The following is an 18,964-nucleotide window of genomic DNA, read 5'->3' as shown; positions in this document are numbered from 1 at the left end:
TACGTAATGAGCCTGCTGAGTTTCACTTTGTCACTGCTGTTACATTCCACACTTTTATCTAATTCCCAGTTAGTCTGGGAATTAAAGAGCCAGTGGTTTGTTTCCAGCATTGTTTCATTGTCTGGCTCTGCCTTTAAAATTCCCATCTTGTGGCAGCTGGTGTAGCCAGTGACATTTTGCACTTATTTTGCCCCCAATGTACTGTCTGTGACTTTTGGGGGAATTCAGGGTTGGAGCTTTTTGCCTCTCTTCCTCCTGCCTTACAGACATAATGTTGGCTTTGTAGCTTTTGCAATAGTTATTCATCCTTTTAGTAACCTCACTTACATAAACTGAATTAAAATGTACATTTTGAGGCAAGCTTCTTTGAAGACTTCTGAACCTATATTCTCACTCTTCCACACCAAGACCTCAAAACATATATTTAGACCAGACAAAGATCCAGACTGTGCCCAAAAGATGGAAGAGTAGATGGTAAAAGCTTCACTCTGTTTAGAAAAAATTAAGCTGTTTTCTTCTGATTTAGGAGAGAGAAGTTCAGTGTTGTGCCTTAGAGTTCATGGGAGTTTCTGTCTGCCAAATTCCTTAATTTCTTTGTATCTCAATCTCCCCTCTCTAAAATGCAACATCAAGACTTCACCATAGAGCAGTTTAAGCACACATATAAATACTTCCAAGACCATAAACATTTCTCTTTAAAGTTTATCTTTCAAAGGTACCAAGAGGTCAGAAGGAAGTAATTCTGTAGCAAAACCAACACATATTAAAAAAAAAAAAGGCTATGTTTTTCTCCACATCTTAGATCTTATCTTTATCCTACCTACCATCAAAACAATTACAGTGCAAATGGAACATAATTTTGTCGCCAACAATCTTTAGCAAACTAAATAAGGAAGTTAAAAAGGATTTTTATTTTAATAAAATGCTGCTTTTTAAAACATGCTAATAAAGAAAGAAAATTTCAAGAATTAATCAGTCTGTCCATGTGTTAAATTCTATAGCTGAATTATAAACCATGGGAATATGACGTCTACAACATCATATTTATACATATATCTACAACATCATGCTTATACCCCCCTTAACAGCAGCTATGTAAGCAACAGTGCTCTAATACAGCACACAGATAAAGACTTAAACTAGAAAAAAGAGAAAATCCTTTACATTTTGAATGTAAATCATACATAATTTTGAGGCACTAGATATTTCCCATTACAGTAGAGCCACATATACAAAGCACTGAAGTCTACGAATTGTCATTGCTGTCAGTCTTTCAGTTCTGTAATTTATGCTGAAAAATTGCAAATCCTTTATGCACAAAGCATTGAAAATGTATAAATATTTTTAAAGAGCTTTCTTAGAAATGAAAAAGCTCTGATCTTATTTGAATCAGACTAGGATGGGATCATAACTGGTGTCAATTATAAAGTCTCAGAGACTGAGGGTCTGCTTTAAACAAACCAGGTTTTATTCCTTTTTTTGCATTTTACAAAACCAGAAATTTCAGACAACGGTCTTGAAGGAAATACAAGATTTAAACTTTTTAAATTAAAATCTATTATTGTTCTTATTCATACAGAGGAGATACTGCTTGATCTAACTGTGGTTAAAAGACAGAAAAACACTCAGTCCATGCCTGCAGAATGGATGGGATAGCTTACCAGTATCTGTTCACATTATTTACATATATATATGCCCTCAAGCAAACACATTCACATCAATATTAGTTTCCTTGTCCCTCTTTCCCAACCCAGAGCTAAGTGGCTGTGTTGTAATATAATTGCTTCTTCCAAGCTTTTGGATTTCATTACCAACTTCCAAAGAAAAGATGAACTTGCAAGTCTATTCCTTGCTGAAGGACAGAAAACAGACAGTTCCAGTGACTTACTTTTTAAAATGAAAGCTGTGACTTTCAGGGAAATAAATTACTCCAAGCAGGAAGACTGAGGTAGAGTCAAACATTGCAAGATGCCTGCAAGCATCGTAAGAATAAGATATTCAAAAATAACTCTAAGTGAAACTAGTCTTCCTAGCTCTCTCTGGAGTGAACAGGAGACAGACTTCCATGAAAGCCATCAAATTAAGCTTCTAGTCAGGACTGGACATGCCAGGAACTTTTCTATAGACTGCTGAAAGTCAATGAATTCAGGTAGGTGACACAACCTTTGTGAAAGCCTACATTGGCTTCAGCTCTGCCAACTTCCAGTGTCTCACTGCAAGAATCAGAAAGTTACTCCTAACCATGGAGGATCCAATAATGAGCTACAGGGTCATGAAAGACACCTGGCACTGCAGAAATACACATTGTGATGTTCAAAAGACGAACATTTGATAGTATCACATCCAATACTGGGCACCTAATTTTAACTCTGAACCTGGTACATTAAGAGATTTCTCTCAGTCAACCACAATTTCAAAAAGTTGGGTTTGGGGTCTTTTAATGAAAAAAAACCTTTGTGATTCAGCCCAAAACACTGGACCATATTGCGTTGGGAAGAAGCAGATGGAGAAGAAATATAAGAATGGCAAAGTTATTATAAATCTTACCATCTCTTGGGCAGGTGACCATGCTATGAATTTTAGTGTTTAGAGTGGTACATAACTCCATTGCTAACAAATTAGAATACTGAAAAAAGATTTGGACTTTTACTCTACCTATAACATTTTTTCCTTATAACAAGGAATTTTCTTCACCAAAACATTTCCTATCTTCAGCTTCAGTGGTGACCTTGGAGGAGAAGATGCTTCACTGTCCTGATGATTTATCTCTTGAACTTCTCAGTAAACTACCAAAGAGAGCCAGTTGGTACCAACAATAAAATTAGGAATGAGTATCAGAAAGAAAACAGCAATGCTGGTTCAGCAAAGGCTTAGCCCTGTTGCAAAATACTTCGGTCAAAAGAGAATGGATAAAAATTCTAACAATTTTTCTGACAAGCTGATGACATAGCTGCTATCCTGCTTACCCTACTCAAACTGTGGGTGCTTTCTTCAACATTATAAAGGACGTTCATCACTCAGTACAGAACTACCCAAATATCCTTTCTACAAGGATTTGTTGCAAAATACTTCAGTCAAAAGAGAATGGATAAAAATTTTAACAATTTTTCTGACAATCTGATGACATAGCTGTTATCCTGCTCACCCTACTCAAACTGTGTGCGCTTTCTTCAACGTTATACAGGATGTTCATCACTCAGTACAGAACTACCCAAATATCCTTTCTACAAGGATTCTTCATCTGCTGAGAAATCTTCCAGTAAACTTGACAAAGATGATTAGTTAGGTGTGCCTAACTTACTAGGCAAGCTTTCTGGATTTGGAGCATAATCAGGAAACATGAGAAGAAAAAAAACCCAGGGAGTGAATTCACACTGACATTTTTTCAGTCATGATAATTAAAATATACCACAGTATAGTCATCAGCTCCCAGCAACGACGAGATGGACCTGGCAAAAGGGGATGACTGTGTGGAAACAACACTAAAATTTGGTTAGAAATAGAAGGTTTAGAAGTCTCTTAATTGCTATAGTGGAACAGAGAAAACAAGGTTCAAAACTTGCCCAAAGCAATAGCACAGCATCTCTCAGTGAGCTCAATACACTTGCCAACCAACACCTCAAAGAAGAAAATGCTACACTGTACAATTTCTCCCCATTTACAGGAAACCTGCAATTTAAAAACATTCAAATCTGGCAGAAGCAGGAAAGAATAATACTTCATTAATTCCACTTTCATACTGTAATTAAAAAGGATAAAGGCATTTTAAGTTAAGTATGATAACTTCAGCTTAGCATGAATCATATCCTTGAAGAGTCAAAAGAGTAATTAACAAAAAAAAGCACTTACTTATTCCATGCTTGTCTAAGATTTTTAGGGCTGTACTGGGTAAACCGTTCTGTAAGAAAAAGAAGAGACACGTTAATTTATTTATGTTAGAACCAGGATTCCTTTTTTTTTCAGATATACTTATCTATGGTATTTTTTCATAATTTCATCAGTTCTATGTAACTACTGCACAGACACAAGCCACAAGACAGGGAAAAAAAAACAAACCAGCACAGGAGCAATTGCCATACAAACAGGGAGAAAAAAACAGACCCTCAAAGACACCCTCAAAATTCTAGTTTGTTAAAACAAAAAACCAAAACCAAAACACATGACAGCCTCATTTACTGCAGTACCATCAGAAATGGGATTTTTTTACAAGTATTTCTAAAGTAGGATCGTCTGCTAGGGAAAAAACAGAAGTTTAGAATCTAAAATTGTTTCTCTTCATCACAAATACAATTCTCTGTGATCTCACTGTCATGTTTTTATGCTTCTCAAGAGGTACAAGAGTAAGTGTGGGTGACACACAGGGGCACACACAAAACATGGTGGCCTTGCAAGAGTTAATTTTCAAAAGAACCCATATAGATAATGAGCAGAAGTAACAAGTACAGTGACAGCTTCTTTATTCAAACATTATTTTCTTAAGTTGAGATGTAAGTACTATGCCTCTTATGTCCAAGAAGGTTCTTACTGTGCAGTAGGACTCTATTTGGCAGAGGAAGATGCAATGAAAGCTGCTGCAGTAGTGAAGTGCCAGTATTTTCTTTGTATTTTGAACAGGACTTAAGTGCTTCTCAGGAGGAAAAAAATGCAGTCCAGATGGAGCATGTAACAACATTTTCCATGAAGCCTCATTGGACTGAAAGCCTCCCATGTAGACTGGTACTCACCCTGGGGAGCCACCCTAGTGTGATGGCATTAGTTGTCAAGAAGTCCTAAACTTACAAAATACTCCATAAAATCTCAAAAATTAATTTTGCTTCCTCTCCCCCCATAAGGATGACATTTAATAGGCTCACTGCACACACGTGTTCATCCTACTGTGCAAAATAACTGCAAATATTGGGAGGGGTTGTGTTCAAATTCTTGTTTGTACACTTACACCAGTTCTAAAAGTGTTATATGAACTTCAAAGAGTCAGTTCTAAAGATGCAACAACTATGCAAAAATTATGGCATATAGAAAGTCCTGGCATCAGTGTGGATGATTTTGTTTCTTACACCAATTTTCTTCTTTTTATCTTTTTTTCCTTTAACTGAAAAAGTTCATGCAGAAAATTCACCTCTCATTGACATTGCTATCAGAAGATTTTGGTAAGTGGTAGACCTGCAAACTGTGTCTGAGGGCCACTTGACATTTTAAAGTTTTGTTGTTTTAACCATGCTGATACAGTTGAAGCAATGAAATAACCCCCTTTTTGTTAGGTATGAAAGTGTTCTGGAAGCTGAAAGCTACATGACTATAGCCAGTTTTAGCACCAGTATAAATATCAGTTATGCAATATCGTGTCTACATTTACTTAAATAATTTTCTTAGCAAAACCCCTGAATGCTGACTACACAGTCATACTGTTCAAGGCTTTTGGAGGGAAGGAGATAAACATACTAAATGAAAGTAAGGTTTTATTTTGTATGTGTGTGTGTGCCTATTTGCAACAAAATATTTCTGCCCTTTGAAAATATCTCACTATTGTAGATGACCATTAAAGCACTACATAGTTGACTTCTTTGTGTCAGTTTCACTATAAGATGAATGAAGATCTTTTGCTCAGAAAACAATGCTCAGCACCTCTTAGATGTGCTGTCATTACACAGTTCTCTAAAAACCTGAAATTATTTGGTTGAGTTTTTATGAACTATGCTATAGACTGCTAAGAATCTTAATTTGTTGTTAGGATTAGGATATTGAAAAAAATAAATTACAGGTCAAGTAGCAAATTTTACAGAAAGTATATTGCTTTAAAAGGGTGTCCACAGAGAAAAAAAATATTGCTAATTTTGATCATATTTCTTAACATTTTGGAATTAATTTCGGATAAGTCTCATTGAAAATGCTACCATATTATTTAGTGTCAACTTAAGCATTTAAATTTAATACTACACTACTGATGTTATCCTAAATTTTGCAAATTAGAAGCTCTACAGTACCTTCCAATTACAGCTAAAGTCATCTAATCCCAGGCACTTGGCAGTTTAGATACTATAAATACAATAAAAAATTTAAGTCGTTGTGGTAGTTTTCTCTCTTATGTTAAATAACAGTTTTCTCTTATGTCTGAATAATGCAATGGGTGCAGAACATAAGGATTAAAGAGGGGGAAAAAAAGGTTGACGGGTAAGGTCTTACTGAAAGCATCAAGTGAAGAGATTTCCATTACAATTTTCTGTGTCCACATATTACAACAAAATAACTTGTCACACCTGAGGCATCCAGATTAAAACCACTGGAAGTGTCAGTTTCTTTTTCTCTCTATCACACATAACACGCAATGCATCTACCAGAGCTGTGCCAATGTCCTGGCAGCTCTTCTTTAATGGGCAAATCTTTTCTTTAATGGGCAAAGTAGTCAGGGTCCTTCTTAGATGAAGCCATGGTTCAGTACCAGTAACATGGCACTAGAGTCAGTGTCTGGAATTAGGTTTTAATCTTTGATAGCACAAATAAAAAACTCAGTACTGAAGTTCATGTTCTTGTAAGAAGTTCAGGTATTGTATTGGCATTGAGAGTATGACTGAAACTTTAAAAAGGGAGGAGCATTACAATTCAAATTGCACCTGTTTACTACCCCAGCTTCTGGTCTCCAGAAGAAAAGCCTGAAAAGGTGAATAGCCAGGTTGCACTGGTTTTAGCCTGAGCTTGACCTTGAATTTAAGTTTAGAAATGTGAATTTAAAACATCTATGCAAGCAGATCCTCATAAAAACTGAAGGAAAATAAAGATTTTCTATAGTTTGTGAGTAGTCCATCCATAACACTGTCCATTCATTCATGACAAAGGACTGGAAAATAATATGCAGGTAGGCAGTACTGCATAAGAACAAGCCTGAGATAACACACATGTGTTCAGCTAATAAAGTGCAGATATGCACATTATTTTGATGCAGAAAAATGCTGGGTGGAAAGAAAACTGAACTGACCTGAATCATTGCTGAAAAGCAAACCTGGACCTGAAGAAAGACAGATTTTTATTATACCTGTCATTCTGCAAAATGTTTGGTCAGATACTGAGCTGGTTCAAACGGGCTCAGAATGCTGACTTCACTAAAGCTGCTTCCACTTAAAACAGTTGAGAAGTATTCTGTACAACCTATTTTCATGACTAGACTGTCACAGGTTCACTCTAATCAATTTGAGCTATTTTCAGAGTGGAAGGAAAAAATAGTCAACTACTTGGCCAAATTGCCTAAGGCCTTAATGTCCAAAGACCTATTTCAGTTCTGCAAGAAACTGAAAAATTATTGCTGTGCCAGATGAGCGTTTACTAAAAAAGTAATACACTCATCCAGTAATACACTGGAACAAGCTATGTAAATGCTGTCATAAGGGACATCTACAAGCAAAATGAACTACCTTCTAAAAGGATCTTTCTTTTTTAATCAGACTACTGCTTCGCTCTAAACCTCTGTTAAATAAATACCTTATTCATCATATTTATCAGGCAGGGAGAGGGAAAACTAGGGGGTAAACACAGAAAGAGCGAAGGCCCCTTTATAGAGAGGCAAATTTTTATCTTTAGTCCTTAATTTCAAACTCCATTTATATGCTGTGACACTGCAGACCATGCTTCTCCTAACCATTGATGAAAACTCTTTCCCTCCTACTACAAGCAGGCTAGAGGCTCCTCCTTTTAAGTTCTGTGTAAGGAAAGAAACCACATACTGATAAAATATAGCTCATATTTTTCTACACATTTTTGTGGTCATGCCTGCAAGCAGAGTCTGTTAAGTTTCATGGACAGTATAACTAGATGTGGTAATTAAGCATAGCTTCATGTACATGGCAGCTTTCAGTACTTTCCTGAAATACTCCGTCAGAGAATAAAAAGCACCATAACAAAAAAAGCTGATTTTGATTTCAGAGATGCCAGAACAGAGAAGCTACGCCACTCTTGTCCTTGAGTTTCTGCATTGTGAACCAGATTTTTATGTCCTGAACTGTGAAACCACAACATAACACACCTACAAACACCAACTTAGTAGTTATAACACAGGCAAAAGAAAGGTAACTTCCCAACTTTTATCTGAAGATCTCTGGCTTGTGTTCAATTAATGACAGAAATGGAATTCAGTGTCACAATTACATCACCACGTTTTCTCCTGAGTTACTTTTCAGCATGAACTAGTCTAAAGCACCTGTATGAATGCCTCTGTCCTATATTGCTACATGGACTTAATACAACCAAATCCAAAGCTTGACAAACATGTTTCTGGCCAGCTGCACAAAATTACATTATGATACTTTCAAGGATATAGCTTTGGTGGCTGTTTTTCAGATGCTTCCATTTATTTGATCATAAAAAATAGTAGTATCCTGACTTAATGCAGGATCCTGGAAATACTGCAGAATTACCATGAAATCTGTCCCAAAAAGTCCTACATCACGTAAGGCAGCAACACAGTCCAACTGTGGTCCGCATCTTGGTCCAACTTTGTGGAAGAAACTCTGTATGGCCAAAACTTCCTATCTCTGTCTCAGAACTGAAAGGCAAACAGGCACATGCAAGAATTTCATGCAGACCTTCACATCATCACCCACCCATCCTCTAACACATGCAAGCCACTGTCCAGAAGATGAGGCAGACTGTCTTGCTGTGCCTGCTGCTCACTCTCACCAACATTGAGATTAACGAAACTTAAAAAACTGTACATTTAAAGATAACAATTTGATCTGAGATGTATTTTGAATTTTTGTAGTTCAAAATGTGACTATACATACTAGAGTTAAAATATTTTCAGTTTATTATTTTTAAATGTGCTTATTTTGAATAAAAACACTGGAAAACTGACATGGTAAGCTTATCTGAAATTTAAAGTAAAAAGTGTGATTTTAATTTCCTTTATGCAAACACTTAAATATTTGCAAATCTTTTGGGAACAAATTCAAGAAGCAAAACTTGATCCTCTGCATTTTTATCCCAAATATACAGTCACCAAACTCACTAACAACCATGTCTCACTGTTACAGAGCTGGCTTTTTGCATCCGTGCTGTATTTCAGTAGTCAAAGGCGATTTTTTAATTATGGGTAACAAAAGAAGGAAGAAGATATTTCAGTTTTTCTTCAAATCCCACAGCTTCTAAAAGTGTTTACCATTTGCTTCTTAGAAGGCCAAGTTAGCCAAATCTTTATTAATTAAGTGGTATTTTCACAATGCTCTGTAAAGAGATCCCTATAGAATACTGAATAAATAAAAGCAAGCAAATAGTACTCAAATTCCTTAAGGGAAAGAAGTACAAATTGCATGATCTTCCTGGAGCATACCATTTACTCTTACAATTTTAAAACAGCATTGAAAAGGAGCACGTTGATATATGACATCCACATCTTCAGCAGCCCAGCCTCAGAGCTAAGATTCACTGTTCTGGGCACTGAACTCCACTCACTCAGATGCTGGATGCTGCAGTTCCACAAACATTCTTCCAGCAGTCCATGGCTCTGAGTTGCTGTTTGCTTCAGACCTTGCAGCACAGCTTACTCAATGTCTCATGTGCCAAGAAAGGTTTTACAGCTGTGCCCCAAAAACAGTACCATCCACAAAGCTATAGGAACAACAACTGCAAAATGGAAGCAGAAGAGAACAACCAAAGGGAAGAGAGGGAGGAATTTTTTGAGCTGGTTGATTTGACAAACCTGATGCATAAAAAATTAAAAATTATTTTCTTAAAACAGGCGCTCCCAAATTGTACTCTGCTTGAACACTTTTGGGAGGAAAAAAGGACTGTGCCAGAAAGCTTGTCTATTAGAGTACCTGTGTTAAGTTCATAGAGTCACAGAATGGTTTGGGTTGGAAGGGACCCTTGAAGACCAAGAAGTTCCAACCCCTCTGTATGGGCAGGGACACTTCCAACTAGACCAGGCTGCTCAAAGCCCCATCCTACATTGTCTTAAAATCAACCATATTGCTATTTTTTATAGCAACAAACAATATTTCTATTTATTTTTTATTACCTTCAGACAACCACTCTCCAGCAATAGTGCTACACATGCATTCTCACATGTGTGCCTTCATATATATATGTACATGCTCTCCACTGCAAACTTCATTATCTGCCTGATAAACATGGTCCATCTGACTGCCCTGCACCAAGGATAGGCTCAAACAGAAGCAAACTTCAGCAGAACTCACTACTGAGCTTATTAGCAGACTACTGAAGGAACTACTGGTCTGCTGTGAGAATTCAAAAAAATAAGCACATGCATATAAGTAACAGAAAACAAGATGAGGGCGTTTTTATCTGTCAGAAAAACACATGAACTATTATACCTTTGCCATGTTTGCCTTGAAAGAACCTAGAATAGACAAGAAAAGCTACATGAGGAATTAGAAGCAGACTACATTTTGATTTTTAGCTCCTTTTTTAGCACTAGTGATAATCACCAGTTTGACTGCAAGGCATTTTTTTATGTGGTTAATCAAAACATGCCAGCTAATACGCATTCCTTGATTAATGTTCTTCTCTCTTTAAAACCAAATGTGATTAGCTTAAATGCAAATATTTAAACATCATCATAATTAATATTTTGAAGAGTCTAATGTACGATTTCTTTAAATGGGTTTTCTTTACATTGAAATTAAAAGTCTAAAGTAACTAACATTGTATTGAGATATGTAAGAGTCATGCTACTTTTATTAAAGATTCATGCCTAAAAATATTTAAATTATGTTAGCTAAAGATACAAAGACAAGCACCCATGCTGACAAGCAAATTTTCAAGCACTAATTGCAGCATTAATGTGTAATTAGTTAAATCATAACTGGAGTTTTACCATAATAATGAGTTAAACTTTGCTTTTTTGTATGCCAAATGTTTTGGGAAAAATCATTTCAAGTCCCCACCCTCCATTCCCGTCTCGTCTTCTCCACTCCCTAAAGCACCTGGTTTAGCAGAGCACAGGTTGTGTAAATCAGAAGGATAGATTCTGTTTTCTTAGCTCCCTACTGAGCATGAGTAGAAACCATAATTTTAATAGCCAGTATTGCCTAAAGCACTGGGCTTTTATAGCAAATGGTTCTACCTTTTAGTGGTGCTCACCCTGGCTCCCTTGCATGTTTAGCAGGCACTTTAACTTTTCAGTTCCATGCAATTTTGTTCAAAGAATGGTGAAAACACTGACAGCTCTGTTTCATTTGGGTTGTGACTTGAGGAAACACCAAATACTACAATTTTGCCAAAACTAAAAGAGAGGGGGAGAAATTAAAATCTCCTTTACAGATTCCTCTCTCTCCTTGCTTCAAGTACACAGATTCCTGAAGACAACATTTAGAACCATAATTTAATTTGCTTGGGACTTTTGCCTGTCTGGGACACCGTCACTGTCCTTTGTCCATACAGCACCCTTCCACCTCCATCCTCCAATACAGGAGGTGGGAACTTTCTTTTTCTGAGGAGAAGCCCACACAAACTCCCAAAACATGCTCAGGAATTGTTTCAAATTGGTTGCTGCCATGAGCTAAAGGCATGCCAGAGGCTGCTCGAACAGCTTCACAGCACAGACTCCCACATCACCTGGGAACATTTACTGGCATCAGTGTAGATATAAACAAACAAGATATTGATTTGGCATGTAACAAACTGACATCAGGCTTTGGGGGAACTCTGTAGGAAAAACTGTTATGAAAGTTTGAAAAGCCTGTGTCCTCCTATATGGTATTGCCATGGGTTTGTGCCAAACCAGTGTTTCAGCCCAGCCCTACTCTAAATGAAGACTTAATCCTTTGAAAAAATTTGACTATCAATCAGCTGTTAAGATGCAGCTAGGCAGATCACACTTCTAAAATATAAATCTATATTTATTGATCACCTGGGAAGCAAAGCAGAATTCCTAAGTCAGAACACCAGCCCTCCAGTGGTTTTGTCAGTCACAGACTGGATTTTTTTATAAATCCATTAAGTATCTGTCAATCTGTGATAGATGCCGTGTTATGAAGTAGTTCCTATGAATGCTGTTTTCTCACTCTTTTTTCCTTCTGCTTTCTCCTTAAGGAGAGACTCTTTCTCCTAACTCCTGACTCTCCTGACATCCTGACTTTAGGGATTCTCTTTTCAAATCAGTGCTCAATACATGTTTCCACTGCCTCAAAAAGGTACCTTTTCAAGTGTATTATTTGAACACAGCATTGTCACAGTTGGGAAAGACCTCTAAGATCACTACGTCGAACTGTCAACATTTCCCCCCAAATAAAATGTATTTATCAGTATCTGTATCACTCACTAGAGCATGCCCTGAAGTGCCTTATCTACAGTTTTTAAATAGTTCCAGGGATGATGACTCCACCACCGCCCTGGACAGCCCATTCCAATGCCTAACTGCTCTCTAGGTAAATAAATTCTTCCTCAAATCTAGTCTAAACCTCCCCTGGTGCAACTTATATTTTATCTGATCATCTGTTGATCATAGGGAGGTTCATGCTCTTATACCATCAACCCAAGATTATATATTTAAACTTTTTTTCACCTAGAAAAAGTATTTTATAGGTAATTGATGCACATTTGATATTACAAAGCATTGTCAACTTTTCTTCAGTTTTCCTAGAGGTTACTCTTTCTCCCTGACTGTTACCATCTCTTTGTTGCCAGCGATGGACTTATTTATCTTCCATTTTGACCAGGTATTACCTTCTCCCACTTTTTTCACTGAGTGGTCCTTCTGGTAAATCTCTATTTAACTTCCCGCGATGGAAGTTAAGCAGCACTAATCCCAAACACTAATTGAGAACGTCAGAAAAGAGAAAACTTAAGCATAAATGCTGATCCAAAGGCTCATCCTGTTCAACTGTTTGGGCAGGACTCTGAATCCAACAGAATTGGCTGGAGAAGAAATGTAAGACTTCAGACTATGAAAGCAGAAAACTTAATAACAATTGAGAGAATAATCAAAACTCAAGAAAGCTCAGACACAAAACTGGTAAGGAAGCAGGGTTTTTTGAATGCTGCACTCATGCAGATGAGAAGCAGCAGATGCCTATTTTCATTTCATTCTTGGAGACACTGGTCCAGTGCTATAATTCGTAGTTGGATCAGTTTTAGTGCAGCAAACGTACATATTCCTTGAAGTATTGTAACAAAAGAATAAATAGAGAAAACATGTTCTCCAAGTCATGTGTTAGAGGTCATGGTCATAATTTAGTGTCTCTGTCCAATATCCTGTAACACAAGGCTCCTAAGCTGGATGAAACCTCAAGATTTATTGAAACAGCAACTAACACTTTTTCATAATTTCCTCAAAGTGCCTTCATATTTGAAGGCAGATAATTGACTTTGACTGTTATCCTGAATGGCTGGATTTCTTTGGTGAGTACAGGAAGGTCCATTCAGGATTATAGTAGTCATAACAGCTTCAAGATGAATCAGAGATAACACAAAGTTACTGAAATACTTCTGAAGTGTTTCAGGATTTTCAAATGTATTATTTAGATTATCTTTAATGCACTAAGCAGAAAACGTGTGTCTGTGCACATAGGTGCAAACAGAAACCAAGTGGATGCAGACCGAGGCACAGAGAAAGCTCAAAGCCCAGGCCAATTTTTAGCCTTAAGTATCTCCCATGTTACTGAGAATACTTGTAAGATAGAAAGTAAGCAAAGGTCTCAAAGCACAGAGATAAATTATGGGCTGTTTTTTGACTTTTTAAATGGCAAAACAAATTATGACCATTTTATTTTCATAATTACAGGCTGTTAAAAACACTGATTTTAACTGAGGTTAGGGGTTTAGATGATGCAGAGCCACCCACAGCTAGCCTTAGGAACACATTTCTTATTCAGCCTCGGAAGTGTTCCCACATATTAAGATGTCAGAAATCATTGCTGTTTATGCACTGGCTGCTTTCCATAATAATCAGACCCTTGGCCAGTGTGGTAGGGAAGAGACTAATGCCATGTTTTTCCGACATGTTTCTTCTAGTAAACTTTGACTAGCTCTCTGCAACACATGACTGTGCCCTATCAAATCACAGCATGAAATTTAGTTATTTAAGTCCGTATGCAAACAAGAAATGCAATGAAATTTTGTTTTCACTCTCAACAGTCTTCCCAGACCCACAGGCAATTAATGTGACCAGCATTTTTTTAACTAGAGTAACTATTTATCACTGATACTTTCTGTTCAAATCCTATAAGTTTGCATAGCATAAAAGCCTTGCCCGAGTGGATGTTGATACCCTCACCACCAGTGCTCCCTGCACATCTCAGTTTATCAAAGTTACTGTTTGCACTTAATGAGGCTTAAAACTCATAAAGACACACAAAGCACAGGATATGTGATACTTAATCAGTATCATATATGTTTAAGTACAGTAATTACACAGAACTTAAAGAAAAAATGAATTGGTTCAGATTTGGCAAGACATTTCAGGTTCTCTCCTGCAGTTTTTGCTAAGGAAAGAAAAAGATTAAGTAATCTTAGCTGTATTATTAAAGCATTAACCTCAATTTTTGCTCCAAAGAAGTCAGTGGGGGAAGAAGAGTCTTTTAGTTTTCTCTAGGGTGTAACAATTTCAGACAAACAGGGAGGGGAGCACGGCTGGCTGAGCATCTGTGGAAGGGAAAAATGCAGCCTTGCCATAGCCAAAAAACTTCTATGCAGAGACTGTCATGAAAGAAAATAATTTTTAATGAAACAACAGAGAGCCTGGTATCCATGACCAAACAACTCCAACAACCCTAAAGGCATGAGTAAAGCACTTTGTGCAGAGTACACTTTAGATGCTGGTGCCCCAGTAGGATCCCAGAGATGGTGTTTTGCTGCTGTAACCATTCTGTGCTTTGCCATCATAAAGAACAATTACTCAGTTTGGGGGTATGTAAGCCAAATTTTGGTTGTCCATTTAAATTAAACTTTCAATTGTAATTTATGAAATCGGCAAATAGGAATTGAAAGACAAAGAAAAATGCTGCTACTGAGGCCATGAAGGATACAAGGTGGTAAAAGGGGAGTGCAGAACATGGCATGTGTACAGTAGAGGGCTTTTTCTTTTGGAGTGCTCTCAGACCTCCACTGAATATGGGAATTAAGGAACTCAGCACTTTGCACTATTAGGCCCTAGAAAGATTAAATAATTGCCAACAAGAATAGTAATTACTCTGACTTGAAATTCTACATATTTTACAAAGGTGGAAAGGATCTGAGAGAACAAAGACCACACCATGCAGAAATGGTAAAGACACCAAGTGACCATTTTCTGTCTTGGAGGCATCTTTCCTCCTGTCCCTATTCCACATGTGTGTAAGTTTTTAGTATTCATAGCTGACAAAATCCAGAATCTGGGATGGAGAAAGTAAAAGCAAATCTAATGTGATGCCTGTATAAAAATTAGATTTAATTAAGTGCCTACTGTGGATTTATTTCCTGGCATTCTGAGGTAGTAAGCCCACACCCCTGAACACTTGGAAGCCAAACAGAAAAACAAAACCAGGAAATTTCTTGGCTGCCATCTACTGTTCAAAACCTTTCTCTGCCACACAAAAGAATAAAAATAAGAACAAACCCAAAGATCATTCAGGGACATTTCCAGGTTTTCACCTCCTCTTTATTATTCTTGGGTAAAATCAATGTCTTTGGACTGCTGTTAAAAACCACCATAGTTCTGTAAGGATGTGTGATATCCTTACCTTTTAATTAGTACAAGAAGGGGAAACACAAAAGCTTGTAAACTGAGTGACACACTGATTTAGGGAAGATAACTGAGGTATACTTAGCATTTCAGTGGAAAACTACTTGTTAAAATAGTATTACTAATTCACTAGAGATCACTAGAGAGTGATTGCGATGTACAGCAATAAGACAACACTAGACCAGAGACTAAAAAACCTGCAGATCTGATGAATAAGACAGGCCAGAATAAAAAGTGAATCTTCTTTATGTCCAAGCTATAAGATGGTTTAGAAATTAGATTTAAATTACATAGGATGCCTGCTTGTCACAGTTCAGGACAAAAGCTGAAGGGACTATCATCTGCAGTAAAGGAGAACCAGGAGTTTACTGAGAGACCTGAGCCCTGCAAGGACAAAAACTTGTGAAATTGTCTTCCTGGCTCAATTCTTGTCACTCACTTCAAGACTTCAGTCATATGGTTATGACCTGAAGACTCATCCTAATAAAATATCCTGGGAGCCAATTAAGTGCTTCATCTGAAAGCATCTAGTAACCTTGTTTTTACCATATAGCTCAAACCTACTCTCAGCAGGTTCAAGAAAGTTCAGGATGCTCAGATCCCATTTGGAACAAGATGGAGATGTCAAAGATATCTGGAAAACAAGTTCCAGTATTTCACCATTCTGCTCATCCAGTATGTCTCCTACCCATTTGCCTGCTTGGTATGTTTAAAAACCAGTATTTCTAAGACCACTACTCAGAAGTTCACAAGATTACATCTAACACATGCATACAAATACATAAATAGGATATTGAAGCTGACCATGTACTTCCAATCTCTAGGCAAAAAGTCCAGATTCCTCTCACAACAATATATCAGATGGTAAAAGAGCTTTTCTAGAATGGTTGTAGACTATGACACCTTGAAGCACAACACACAAAAAACGGAACCTTTGTAGAAAGGTACTAACAGATGATCTAGCAGTAACTTCAGCTTTCACAGTCTTTTCACTACTCTTTAGTTTCCTTTAGTATTGCTCAAAGTTCAGGGTGATCAGTGGAGAAGTAATATTGATCAGCTTATCAGGAATTTGAAAAGTATAACACTTGGTAGCTGAGGAATGCAAACAGGTAAGGGCTCACACTGTAATTACAGAAAAAAAAGCAAAAAAAACCCCAAAACAAAACAACAAAAAAAGCCACAAAAAAAACAAAAAACCCCAAAGAAATTAAAAAAAACCAAACAAACAAAAAACTCACAACCTGAGCACAAAAAAATTAAGGAGCTAGAAAATGTGCACCATGGTTCCTGCACTGCATGCCAGATTATTTTTAAGCTTGTGAGTGGGGATGTAACAGTCTGTGTCCTGTATTTCCAGGAAGAGAATTTGGATGAACTTGGTACTTTGACCTACCTGGTTTGAAATGGGGTAAAGAGTGGACTCCAGGCCACGTATCTTCATTTGGTGTTCCAAGTACCTGTGCATATAAAGAGAGAGAAAAAAAAAAAAAAAGAAACCAGACATTGCTTTAACAAGTCATAGAATTGCATACCACCACTCCTAATTGTAAGCTCAGTGTAACTCACGACCTAAACTCTAAATAGGCTTAATTCTGGGGAGGGGGGTGGGAAAGGTATAAAAACTGAAATGATTACCATGATTTCAAAGTAACACAGGAATCAGTAAAGCATGTACCGTTGCTATGTTCCTGTCATGTTGTCTATTTAATCAATACATATTTGTTACTTTCCATTGACAAGTGTTAAGATATCTGCTTATCTCAGTATGCTAGAGTTACAGAAGCTGGATATTTTAAATAATAAATAATTTAAATCCCTGTAAACTTAAATAAGACGAACAAATATCTAATAGATGCTAGGACAGAATATCTGCACAGACGATTAAGCAGATAACTAAAAGCATAGCCTGAACAAGCATGTACAGTGAATAATTGTAATTTTAAGTAGATGTAGTATAGATAAAAATAGTAAATTTTTAGGAAATAAAGACTTAACTGACTAATGCATTATGCTTTGTTTCTATTCATTTCAATTACCCTTCTTGTAGTGTAAGTCAGACCAACTTTCAGCAGCAAAGCATTTGACACTTCTCAGGTGCATCTTATATATTCTGCTCACATGAGCAGTTCACCCCTCATGTCTTTGGCACAAATAATAAAGAAATTGAAATAACTGCTATACCTAGTTCTCCCAAACACGTTTTGTTTCAAGAGACATAACTGTCAATCCTTGCTTTCAGTGGAGCCGAGGGGAACACCTAACCCAGCAGCTCTACAAATGTATTTCTGAATGAATTGTGGAATTTGGTATTTCACTAGTGAAATCTTCCTTGTTACAAATTTACACCCAATTTTTAACATGAATGAAAACGATAGGGTCTGTTTTCAATATTTTTATAAGCTCAGACCTTGGAATAAAAGGCTGATATTCTGAAGTGAAAGTGATTCACACCAGTCCAGTGCTTGTTCTGCACTGTAATAAATGTACAGAACCCTCTGCCAGCCCTGCCCCTACCAGTGATGCAGCTCCTCTGACTCTGTCTGAACCTGCACATGCTGAGTTACTGAGATGTTCTGTGGTCACTTAGACCAGCACAAAGCAAGCATAAAGTTAGTGTGAAAATCTCTGGTCTAAGTATGTGCAGGTTTGTGACAGTTCAGGGCAGTATACAAGACATATACTCCAAATCACTTGGAGCTGAAGAGATATTTTTTTTTTAATTGTCTCTGCTGTAATTCACACAAAACACAGGCAGCACAAAGAGCATTTAAGGAACGACCACTCTAGAATATGTCTTGTACTTCTTAACCTATGTGAACTTTTGTTCACGTTGACAAATTCAAGCTTAAAAACATTCTTAGAATCTGGACTGGGAAGCTAAAACACACACAAAATTCTTTTTCTGTCAGAAATTTATTTCATAAAATCTAGAAACTGGATTAAAAACTTGATGCAAGAGGAATTCTTACCTACAAGGTGTACTCTATGTCTCTGTAGACTCAAGTTTGTTAAACGGTTTACAACAGTAACATGTTTGTGGTCCCAATAACATTAATGCATAGATCTTTCTTCATTACCAAATACAATTAAAAAACAGCTCAATTTAGATGTAGCGTGACCAGAAAGAGGTGAAAGCAGAGAACCAAGAAAAAAAAAAGATGCCAGTATCAGTGCAATTATGCAGTATACATTCATGTGCCTATCTGGATATACAAGTTCACTGATTTTATTTTTAAATACTGTTTGGTAGGACGTTATTTTCAGCCTTTGTGAAACATGTCTTAATTGTCATTTGAG

At 37.0% G+C, this 18,964-nt stretch overlaps 1 protein-coding gene across 2 annotated transcripts in view; it reads right to left on the bottom strand.

The window, feature by feature from the left end:
• The window catches only part of CDK14 (cyclin dependent kinase 14), a 306,222-nt gene that overhangs the window by 83,727 nt on the left and 203,531 nt on the right, over positions 1–18,964 (bottom strand). For both annotated transcript variants that reach the window (XM_071735199.1, XM_071735201.1), the window contains 2 exons: positions 17,061–17,124; positions 3,850–3,898 (listed from right to left, as the gene is read on the bottom strand). In XM_071735199.1, the coding sequence (XP_071591300.1) occupies positions 3,850–3,898; positions 17,061–17,124 (113 nt within the window). The remainder of the gene's footprint in view (positions 1–3,849; positions 3,899–17,060; positions 17,125–18,964) is intronic.

The sequence above is a fragment of the Heliangelus exortis genome, chromosome 2 (genome assembly GCF_036169615.1).
Source record: "Heliangelus exortis chromosome 2, bHelExo1.hap1, whole genome shotgun sequence".
In the NCBI taxonomy this organism is placed as follows: domain Eukaryota; kingdom Metazoa; phylum Chordata; class Aves; order Apodiformes; family Trochilidae; genus Heliangelus; species Heliangelus exortis.
Note: the sequence above shows the minus strand (reverse complement) of the source record. Positions and strands in the feature narration are given on the sequence as shown.